This window comes from Hordeum vulgare, chromosome 3H (genome assembly GCF_904849725.1).
Source record: "Hordeum vulgare subsp. vulgare chromosome 3H, MorexV3_pseudomolecules_assembly, whole genome shotgun sequence".
Lineage (NCBI taxonomy): Eukaryota > Viridiplantae > Streptophyta > Magnoliopsida > Poales > Poaceae > Hordeum > Hordeum vulgare.
This window is the reverse complement of record NC_058520.1, coordinates 590,599,178-590,611,044: the sequence shown is the minus strand read 5'-3', so window position 1 is coordinate 590,611,044 and position 11,867 is coordinate 590,599,178. Positions and strand designations below refer to the sequence as shown.

At 49.7% G+C, this 11,867-nt stretch overlaps 1 protein-coding gene across 1 annotated transcript; it reads right to left on the bottom strand.

The window, feature by feature from the left end:
* Positions 1 to 1,824: 1,824 nt before the first annotated feature.
* Positions 1,825 to 6,096, bottom strand: LOC123440893 (calcium-transporting ATPase 1, plasma membrane-type-like). Its single transcript, XM_045117438.1, is given in 7 exon segments — positions 1,825 to 2,436; positions 2,514 to 2,806; positions 2,878 to 3,049; positions 3,160 to 3,381; positions 3,383 to 5,346; positions 5,458 to 5,512; positions 5,838 to 6,096. Coding segments are annotated over 7 exon segments (3,210 nt in total). The 5' UTR covers positions 6,033 to 6,096; the 3' UTR covers positions 1,825 to 2,127.
* Positions 6,097 to 11,867: the final 5,771 nt, after the last annotated feature.

Here is an 11,867-nt window from a genome sequence, read left to right as displayed (position 1 = left end):
AGAACCGGTGTCAGATACAATCGAGGACCCCACTACGTCCTTATCGCGTATTTTGGGGCAGTCCATGTGTGGGCTGGGCCCTCCTTTCTTTTCTTCACATTTATTCGTTCTTTTTTGGTTTTTTATTATTATTTCACTTCTAGAACTTTTCCAGGGTATCAAATTCCAACAATTGTTTGGGATTTAAAAAATGTTCTTAACTTATAAAACAGTTCACGAAATTTATAAAAAATATGTATTTCAAAAATATATTCACAAATTAAAACAATATTGGATATTCATGAAATGTTCATGAATTAAAAAACTGTTTGCAAATCCAAATCAACAAAAGTGAACCCATTTTCAAAACATCTTTGTTCTTTTAAAACAACGCCTGTGAATACAACAAAGTTTGTGAATTTCATAAAACTGTTTGCTAATTCATAATAAATGACGAATTTCAAGACATGTAGCTGAATCTCAAACATTTTTCATGAATTTTAAAATTGTGTGTGTGTTCAAAAATGTTTGTCAGTTCAAAAATTATTCACGAAATTAAAAAACTGTTTGCAAAGGTGTCAAAATAATCCAGATAAAAACAGTAAAATATTCCCAAATGTATGTGTCATGGTTGCATGGCTAGCAAAAATGGTATACATTTTAGCTTGTGCAAAAAAAATTAAGCACCAAATGTTATCCCAAAATGTGATCCGAATTTATTTATTTTCACTGACGAAACACTACTGCTCAGTCTCGCTTAAAATTTGTCAAGCATGCTTACGATACTAGCACAAACATTCACAAAATAATTCAGAATTCTTTCAAAACAGTTTACCAGTTATTTTTTGGTACCGTTCATTCGGAACCAAATGCTTCCGCCGGATCTAATATATTGGTCGCTAAACAAAAATGCTACACCTACGAAAATTGTTACGTAATCTTACTTAAAACTGCTATCTCCTTCTTTTATGGGGAACCCTACGCGTCCGCCGGATGAGTTCTAAAAATTATCCGTCACCTAGCTAGCCGTCGGATGCCCGAGCTAACAGTCGTTTGATCTAACGCGCTCGCATCCAGCCGCATGGTCAGTAGTTATTTCCTGAAACGACGCTCGAGTTGCAGAAACTTTCGCTTTGTTGCAAGAAATAAACTTTGGATCCGTTAATTCCTGAAACAATGGTCGAGTTTCAGAAACAATTTGCTTGTTGCAGATTTTTTTTTTCTTCGTCTATGTGTAACATAGGTATTTTTACGGAAGAATTTTTTGCAACAACGGTCGAGTTTCAGGAATTTTTGCCAACAAAGTCAGGTTGCAGAAGCACTACCCCAGCCGGGATCCGGTCTGGCGCGGGGAGGCAGGGCCGACGCGAGTCGGCCGGCTGCAGGAACGCGACGGCGATGGCTGGGGGCTCCGCCGCCGGTGGCTGGGGCTGCGGTGGCGGCAGGATCGGCCGGCGGCGGCACACCACGGCGGGGCATGCGGGACCGGTGGCGGAGGGGGGGGGGGGCGGGGCCGCAGCAGGCCGACGACAGAGGGGCGGCGAGCCACAGCAGGCCGGCGATGCCCGGTTTTAGAAACTGTGCCCCAGTTTCAGAAATTGTTTGACGCGGGGTTAGATGGAGTAAGATCCGACGGACGAGGAAGCGGTGGACAGTTTATTTGGATCCGTCGGTGAAAGGTAAGAGTTTCTGTTCTTTTATCCTAACTAATCCCCCTGATTTTTAGGGTGAGGAAGCGTGCTGTCCAATTAAACAAATCCACATCATCTTGTACCTAACTTCGTGTACCATTATCTCGTAGGTGTAGCAAAGCTCGTCGCTAAATACCACATAGTGTTCGTAACAATACATCAATCGTAACAAGTTTGAACTTGTAGCAACAATCCACCTTGGTGTATACATGATAATCAACTGCATACATGATATCTAATCATATTATGAAAACTCATGATCATCTTTGGCTAGACTGCACAAAAAACAAACAATGGCAAAAAAGAAACTCAAATCTCTTGGAATGGTAATCGCCGCAAAGTATGTTCCGGCGCGTCCTACACTGAACTGAAGCTGCATGCAAAGATCGTATTCAATCAAAAGATCAACATATTTTCCTCTTCCTAGAGAGAAACAACGGTAAAAGGTCTTGAAAAATCAGACGGCGCCGGGGCCGGCGGGGATGGGCTGGTATCCGTCGTGGCGATCCGACGAGCCGTCGCCGGAGCCGACGGGGATGCACTTGAGCACGGCGCCGATGATCAGGCTGACCGACCCGATGAGCACGCTCAGGAGCCACAGCCTCCCGTTGAGGTGCACCGTGCCGGCGAACGTCCCCAGCAGCTCCACCAGGATCACCTGGAACCCGACGGTGGCGCCGACCACCGCCGAGAAGACCCAGCTGCTGAACATGCCGCTGAAGACGTTGATCTTCTCCATCTCTCTGCTGTTCACCTCGTTGAAGACCTGAAATTACCAATGGAAGTTGACAGGTTTGGGTTTCGATCTCGTGTAGGCTCATGGCGTGAGAAGGAGCGTGGTACCTGGCAGAAGACAAAGGTGTTGAAGACGAAGGTGTTGAGCAGTTGGCCGTCGCCGTTCATGTGCAGGAGGCTGTCCCCTCTGAAGAGGAGGGCGCCGAGCACGACGAGCTGGAAGATGCTCTGGCCGGCGATGTTCCTCCACATGACCTTGGTGATGAAGTTGTCGCCCCGGCCGACCGGCGGCCTCCGCATCATGGCGTCGCTCGGCGGCTCCGTCGCCAGCGCCAGCGCGCCCAGGGTGTCCATGATCAGGTTCACCCACAGCAGCTGCACGATCGTCAGCGGCGCGCTCCCTGAACACATTTACAGAGTTCGCTCAGAGAGTGCAGAATCAATGGAGTTTCAGCTGTGTCATTGTTTGTACCTGTGAAGGATGCAGAGACGAAGTTGACCATGAGGGCCACCACGTTGACGGTGAGCTGGAACTGCACGAACTTCTGGATGTTGATGTACACGGAGCGGCCCCATTTGGCGACGTTGATGATGGTGGAGAAGTTGTCGTCCATGATGATCACGTCCGCGTTCTCCTTGGCAACCTGAGAATTCGCAATCGCAATCGCAATCGCAAGCATGGAGTGTAACCTCATGCGGTGATGCCAGGACGAAGAATGGAAGATAGCAGGGCAGTAAGGTACAGGGTACAAACCTCTGTTCCGGCGATGCCCATGGCGAGGCCAATGTCAGCCTCGTGCAGCGCCGGCGCGTCGTTGGTGCCGTCTCCGGTGACGGCCACCACCTCGTTGAACATGCCCCTCAGGTTGGTCACCAGCGTGTGCTTGTCCAGCGGCAGCGACCGCGCCATCACCTGCATGCAGGACACACCAAGCATACAGTGTCACCATAGAAGAAGCAGAGCATGGAGAATGGTGATGGGAGATACGTGCCTGGATTTTTGGTATGATCGCCCTCATCTGGTCGGGGCTCATCTGCCGGAATTCGGGACCCTCGATGGCGACGCCGTCCTCCGTGAGGATGCCGCACTCTCTCGCGATGGCCTTGGCCGTGCTGATGTTGTCGCCGGTGACCATGCGGACGTTGATCCCCGCGATGTGGCAGGTCTCCACGGCCTCCCTCACGCCTGGTCGGAGCGGGTCCTTGATGCCGAACACGGCGATGAGCGTGTAACCGTCGTTGGGGACCTCGTTCTCGCTGGCGACGTCCTGGTACGCCAGGCAGAGCGTGCGCAGCGCCTCGCACGCGAACGTGTCGATGGCGCCGGCCACCTGCTTCCCGTAGTTCTTCTCCGTCAGGGCCACGATGCTGCCGTGGCGGTCGACGACCACGTTGCTGCACCGGCGGAGCACGACCTCGGAGGCCCCCTTGAGGAACGCTCGTGGCCGGCCGCCGGCGTTCGGGGACGCGACCACCACGCCCATGGTCTTCTTCACCGAGTTGAACGGCTCCACCTTGAGCTTCGGGGCGGCCGCGTGCTCGATGCAGGTGTTCTTCTCCACCCCGAGCCCGAACTCGAGGATGGCCGACTCGGTGGGCGTGCCCATGACGCTGGTCTTTCCGTCCTTGCCGCGCACGACCTCGGAGCCGGAGCACTGGAAGACGCCCTCCAGAAGAAGCTTGGCGAACCCCTCCGACAGCGCCGACGAGGTGAGCTCCTCGAAGCCCTTGGCGGTGCTCACCGTGGTCGCCCCGCCGGCAGCCCAGACTTTCTCGACGACCATGTGGTTGGTGGTGAGCGTGCCGGTCTTGTCGGTGCAGATGCAGCTGGCGGACCCCATGGTCTCGCACGCCGAGAGGTGCCGCACGAGAGCGCGCTCCTGCATGAGTTTCTTCATGGCGAACGCCAGGCTGAGCGTGACGGCGAGCGGCAGGCCTTCCGGCACCGCGACCACGATGATGGTGACCGCGACGGCGAAGAAGTTGAGCACCGACAGCGCGTCGTCCATCCCCCATGTCAGCAGCCCGCCTGGTGCATCAGCCTTGCCGATGAGGAACCTCGCCATGAGCACGGTGAAGGTGAGCACCGCGAAGGCGAGCCCAATCTTGCCGATGATGGTTGCGACGCCGTTGAGCTTCACCTGCAGAGGCGTCTCGTCCTCGCCGCCCTGGCTCAGCGTCTCCATCAGGTTCCCCCACTCCGTCCGCATCCCCACCGCCGTCACCAGCATCCTCGCCGACCCGTCCTGCACCTTGGTCCCGCCCAGCAGGAACCGGTTGGTGGCCGACACGTGCACCGGCTCGCTCTCGCCGGACAGGCTCGACTCGTCGACGATGAACGAGTAGCCATCAACGAACAGCCCGTCCGCCGGGACCTGGTCGCCGATGGACAGATGGACGATATCGCCGACGACGATGTCGTAGATGGAGACCTTCTGGCGGAAGCCGTCGCGCGTGACCTGGATCTCGATCTTCTTCTTCTCCCTGTCGAGGTCCCGGAACTGGAGCGACTGCTTGTAGTCGCTGGCGGCGGTGATGGTGACGACGAGGGAGATGGTGAGCATGATGCCGAGGCCGTCGTACATGCCCCCGGGCCAGCCCTCGGTAGCGATGCCGATGACTACGGAGACGACGGCGCAGAGCGCGAGCAGCATGAGCGTCATGTCCTGGCTGGCGTCCCACAAGTACATCCAGAAGGTGCGGGCCGGCTTCTCGGGGTAGTGGTTGGCGCCGTAGACCTCGCCGCGGACGCCCACGTCGTCGGATCTGACGCCGTCGGCGAGGGAGACGTTCACCTTGCGGGCCAGGCCCTCGACGCCCTTGTGGAGGCGCAGGCTCTTGTTGTCGTGGCCGCGCACCAACGAGGCCAGCTCCTCGGCGCTGATGGAGAAGCCCGACTGCCGCGCCAGCTCCGACAGCGGGTGCTCCACCCGGCGGGCAGCTGCGGCGGCCATTGTTACGAGCGATCAGAGGAGCATATTTGGACATAAATCAAACTGATGGGATGCTTATGGCAGGTTGGCGTGGCGGTGATTCAGGCGTACGTACATACCATCGATGAACTGCAGAGCGGCCTTCTGCACGTAGAGCGCGACGCGAAGCTTTTCCTGTGGAGACGCCACGAAAAACATCAGAAGAGATAATTTAGGTCAAGAGTCAAGACGAATTGAAGCCGGCTTAACTCCACCACGGAGGTTACACAAGCAGTCAATCTCAACCTATTGCAGCAACCTCTAACAGATTTCGATGGCTTTAAACACATGTTGATGTGATCCCGTAACTCTCGGCCATCACGCAGATCGAAAACTGATTGCAACTGAAATCCAGTTATTCTGTTTCTAGCTCAGATCCGCATTACAGTGGATCAACTAGCTACGTACCTCGGCGAAGAAGAATACGGCGAGATCGAAGGTATCACATCAGATGACGAACCTGGATGTTGCGGCGTTGCGTCTCAGCCTGGGATCGCTTGTCGAGATCGGGGACCATGCGGAAACGCCGGCGCCTGTTCTTGACGAGCGTGCCGACGGCCTCCCGCCACCGGCGTTGCGCATCCTCCGACGGATTCTTCGCCGGCACGTCGAAGGTCTTGAGAAAATCCATGGATTTTTTGCGCAGGTAAGACATGATTGATGATCAATCTAATTGATTGATCAACTCTCTATCCGTCTCTTCCTCCTAATATTTGTCTATCCCTCTGAGTCGAGTCTAGAACGAAATCCTCTTTCAATGTTATTTTGTTCCCTCAATAGATGGGCTTCGCATGCCATGCATAGTGGATCTGTCGAATGGATTTGATAAATATAGCCCTGTTTATTTTGGGTAGGTTGTTCAATGGTGCAGAGTGTTTCTTCTTCAGGAGATCTCACGAAAATATTAAAACCGACTCTCTACGACCGCTCCCTCGAGAGTCCACCTCAAACACAATCGCAATAAAAAGTTCCGCATACAAGACGCGTCATGCATATTTTTTGAGAAACGCTACGCTTTCGTCGGATGATTTCAAAAAATTATCCGTCACCTAGCTAGCCGTCGGATGCCGATCTAACGCCACGCATCCCCGCCGCATGGTCAGTAATTATTTCCTGAAACGACGATCGAGTTACGGAAACTTCCGCTTTGTTGCAAGAAATAAACTTTGGATCCATTAATTCCTGAAACAACGGTCGAGTTTGAGAAACAATTTGCTTGTTGCAGAATTTTTTTTTCTTCGTCTTTCTATAACATAGGTATTTTTACGGAAGAGTTTTTTGCAACAACGGTCGAGTTTCAGAAATTTTTGCAACGAAAGTCACGTTGCGGCCGGGATCCATGCTCAACGGAGAGTCGGGCGCGCGAGCAGGGACGCATCTCCAGAGAGGCAGAAAAGCTCCCCGGTGGCGGGAGCTCGCTGGCGTCCGCGCCGCACACCTCCTCGTTCGCCGCGCGAGATGGGGATCCAGCGATCCGGCGAGCTGGCGAGGACCGACGGCGGCGGCGGTTCACCGGACTCCGGCAGGCTCGTCCCCGGTAGCAGAGGAGCCACGACGGGGAACCTGGCTCCAACTTCAGCCCCCGTTCCTGAAACAACGCTTCAGTTTCTGAAACAACGAGCCTGTTTCGAAAAATGGTTCGTGATCGAGACGAGATCTAACGGACGAGCGAGCGGCGGATGGAATCAACCGGATCAGCCGGTGGATGTAATCTTTTCTCATATTTTTTTGTTAGAGTTAGTTCTAAACAATACAACAGCCTAATTCGAAGTACCGTGTCCACGACATGATAATGCAGGCCCAAGATGGTAGGCAGTCAATAACCGTACAACGTCCAAGATGAAGTAGATGTGGCCCGAGTACTCTTTGATAATTGTGTACGTTCACGATTCAATGGATCCGTCTAACCCTATTCATATTCTTCCTCATCGATCTTGCTGCCGCCGGTGGTAGGGCATGGATTTATATCATGGAGCCGCTGGTTGAAACACGGTAGCTCCGTCGAGCGTCGATATGACCGGCGATCTTATTAGGAAAACTGTACGTGCATTACGACAGAAGAAAAAATAAAATTAAAACCCTAGTTTAATAAGCATGGCTCAAAGACCCTCTCCCTAAGGTGCACGTCCACATCATCTATTTTGCTAAAAATATTATTGTTTTTGAAAAATATTGCACCGTTTGAAAAAATTTCAAAAATATAATGGCATCGGCCTGACTGAAGCCGACTGGCTTCAGCCGACCTAGCCGTAGCCGAGTGCCTCCAGTCGGCCTTGGTGTGACCGATTAACCCCCAGTCGGCCACGTGGTAGCCGACTATTGACCGGGCCACGTCGCTCGCACCCACTCGACTTGGAGGGTGGCCGATAGGCCTTTGGGCCTTGGCGAGGCCGATAGGTGGCCGATGTGAGCCAACCCTCCCTCTCCTTCTTCCTCCTCTTCGTCCTTATCTATTTATTTCTCTCCTTCTCCCCTTTCTTCTCTCCCCACCCGAAAACTCCCTCATCTCTACACTAAATCCTAACCGTTTTTCTCACATTTTTCACCATAGTTGTATTGTCTAGGGTTAGGGCAGCCAAGCCATCCACCTCGCTCGTGATGGGGTAGTTCGCGGTGGTTGTGTTGACCATTTTTTTGGTGGTGGTGGTGGAGGTTGAGGTGGAGGTGGTGGTGGTGGAGGTTGAGGTGGAGGTGGTGGTGGGGGTGGTGGTGGAGTGTGCGTGAAGTTTGTGGTTGTAGTGGAGATGGAGGTGGTGGTGTTCGTCGTTCGTCATTCGTCGTTCATCGTTTCTTCGCATGCTTCAAGGGTAAAATTCAACATTTGTTTCCGTAGCATTGTTGAATAATTTCTAGGTGCTCCGGTATATTTGGAAAATATATTTAGGTCTTCTAATTTGTAGTTGATTCAGAAAATGTCAATTAAGCTATTTAAATAATTTTAGTTGCTCCGATAGATTTGGGAAATATATTAGGTCTTCTAATTTTTAGTTGATTCGGAAAATGTTAGTTAAGTTGTTTAATTATTTTTAGCTGTTTTGGTAGATTTGGGGAATATATTTAGGTCTTGTAATTTTTAATTGATTCGAAAAAAAAATAGGTTTGTCCTTCTTCTAAAATTAGTCGTTGTTGAATAATTTTTTAGGTGAGCAGAGATGTCTGATTTAGTGAAGTTGGGTTTTCACTATAGTCCTGATACTGTTCAAACAAATGAGATGGGAACTGATCTTAGTGAATTTCAGTACATTGAGGTGCTAGTGACTTTTCCTGAAACATGGTATGTTAGTCAGTTGAAATAATGGTTGGCCGAATGTTTAGGGTTTAATATTGAAATACGCACCGTCGGTGTTTATGCATTATGGACCCGGTCCAGTTCAAATATTTACTTTTATTTGAAGCATATAGAGCGGGACGACCAGTGGGTGCACCGGTTAAAAGCTTGCGAGGATGGGATATGTAATCCTGTCGCCTTACTGCTCCCCGTGCTGAAGCCGATGACTGCACCTGAAGCTGGATGTAGTTATGATTATGGCCAGAGCAGTGAAGGGATGCTGGATATAATGTTTACGAAGCAGGCCAGAGCAGTCGGGGAGAAGGAGGAAATGCAGATGATTATGTCAGCGGCAAGGTGGATGCTGACGAGATAGACGGACACATACAAAATCAGATGCATCAAGAAGATAGAGAAAGTGATATTTCTGATGATTCCGTGCAGTCAGATGAAGAAGAGAACGCACATCAAGCGCCTATTCCTGCATCATGGAATCAAGACTTCTCATCTGCAATGTTGGTGAATGACTCCGTGACAGCAGACCTTCCCCTACAACGGCACCAGAAGAATGCTGCTAGCACTCTCTGGCAATAGAAACTAGAAGAATGTTGTTGACGGCCCACCAGCGCGCGGGATCGCAGAAGTTTTCGAGGGTAGAGTATTCGATCCAAATTTGTTGATACACCTATATGAGGTGAGAGGATACTCTCAAGTATTAGCAGCTGAATGTGTCAGATTCAACCACACCTAAAAGATTAGTATTTGCAAGCAAGGTATCAGCAGCAAAGTAGTATGATAACAACGGTGTCAGAAATGATCTGTTGATGGCAGACTATTCCTAACTGTCGTATCAATGGCGCCAGAAGTTGCCCGTGGACGGAAAGTATTCTTTCCCGTCAACGGCGCGAGAAAAAGTATTATTGCAGGTAGCAGCAGTGTAACGAGTAATAGCAGTGGCAAGGAACAACAATAGTGACAGCAGTATCAAGTAGCAACAGTAGCAAGCGACAGTATCTACAGAGCAAGACAAGTAACAACAGTAGCAAGAGAGCAAGACAAGTAACAACAGTAGTAGGACAAACTCATAGGCAATGGGTCGATGATTTATTTGGATGATATTCATCATGCAACAGTTATAACACGGGGAGATATGTGGCTAGCTCCCGTTCGTCAATGTGATATAGACATGCATTCCGTGTGTCGTCATACGTGCTTAGGGAAAAGAACTTGCATGACATCTATTGTCCATCCCTCCCGTGGCAGCGGGGTCCAAAAGGAAACTACGGGATATTAAGGTTCTCCTTTTAATAAAGAACCGGACCAACGCATTAGCACTTGGTGAACACATGAACTCCTCAAACTATGGTCATCACCGGGAGTGGTTCCGGTTATTGTCACTCCGGGGTTGCCGGATCATAACACATAGTAGGTAACTACAACTTGCAAGATCGGATCTAAAACACACATATATTGGTGACAACATAATAATTTCAGATCTGAAATCATGGTACTCGGGCCCTAGTGACAAGCATTAAGCATGGCAAAGTAGTAGCAACATCAATCTCAGAACATAGTGGATACTAGGGATCAAATCCCCGTCAAAACTAACTCCATTACATGATAGATCTCATCCTACTCATCACCGTCCAGCGAGCCTACGAATAGATTACTCACGAAAGACGAAGAGCGTCATGGAATTGGAGAGGGAAGAAGGTTGATGATGACGATGGCGACGATTTCCCCTCTCCGGAGCCCAAAACGGACTCCAGATCTGCCCTCCAGATGAAGAACAGGTTGTGGCGGCGCCTCCGTATCGCAAACGCGACGAAATCTTCTCTTTTTTATTTTTTCTGGGACAAAAGTGAACTTATAGAGCTGAGATTGGGGGCGGCAGAGCCACCTGGGCCCCACAAGCTTGCCATCCGCCACAGGGGGGGGGGGGTGGCGGCTACAGGGCTTGTGGCCCACTGGCCCACCCCCTCAGGTGGATCTTTGCGCAGGTATTTTTCATATTTTCCAAAAATAATCTCCGTAAATTTTCAGGACGTTTCGAGAACTTTCATTTCTGCACAAAAACAACACCAAGGCAATTCTGCTGAAAACTGCGTCAGTCCAGGTTAGTTCCATTCAAATCATGCAAATTAGAGTCCAAAACAAGGGCAAAAGAATTTGGAAAAGTAGATACGATGGAGACTATCAGTGAACGATGGTCATGATTCCGCCTGGCAGTATCACCAAAACAACATTGCGACCGGTGCCCTGTACCCAAACAAACAAGCTCCGAAGAATGCAATCATTGATTGGGCAATGTCCACTCAAAGGGTTTTTGTAGCTGATGTTTCAGGTCCGAAAAACTTGACAATGGTATGCAGAAACCAGGGTTGTCCTGAAAAGATGCATGACTATCTCCCGAAGTATGACACAAGCTGGGTCATAAGTGACATAGTTCATCATACTTGTCTTATTCCATGTATCCCTCAAGATCATCCTAACCTTACTTCCACAATCATTGATCGCTTGCTTTACAACAAGATAGTGAAGAGTAAAGCGGTGAAAGTTAAGGCTATACACACAAAAGCCTTCATCAGGTTCAAGTACAATTGGCGGGAAACGAGGTGTGAAAGAAATTGGCGAGAAAGCCGGGAAACTGAGGCAAGAAAATTTATAGAGGGACAATTTTCATATCGGGGACATAAAAAATTATACATTGCATGGCAAAAAAAACATGCATTTATTGACTTTGCCAACACGAATTAGTACTAATTAATCATATTGGTGAATTACTAATATGAGACGAAACATAAACATTACGTAGCCATACCATGGATGTTGACCATCAATTACCTGTGACAGTTACAAGGCTAGCACCCAAACAACCATGCACTTACCTCCGGCTGTGACAAACCAGTGATGGTGGTTTCTTCATTGCACGCTCTCCCTCAAGAAAAGAGAGGTTCAGAACCTCCTAATTGCAAGTTCAAATATGTATCTAACTCGAAAATACTGATCCAGAAATATCCACTGTCCTCCTGCCTATTTAATGTTGTTCCTCGAAATCACATTATTTTGTAGAAAAGAGAGGTTCAGAACCTCCTAATTGCAAGTTCAAATATGTATCTAACTGGAAAATACTGACCCAGAAATATCCATTGTCCTCCTGCCTATTTAATGTTGTTCCTCGAAATCACATTATTTTGTTCCTCAACCCCTACATCTCCAAAT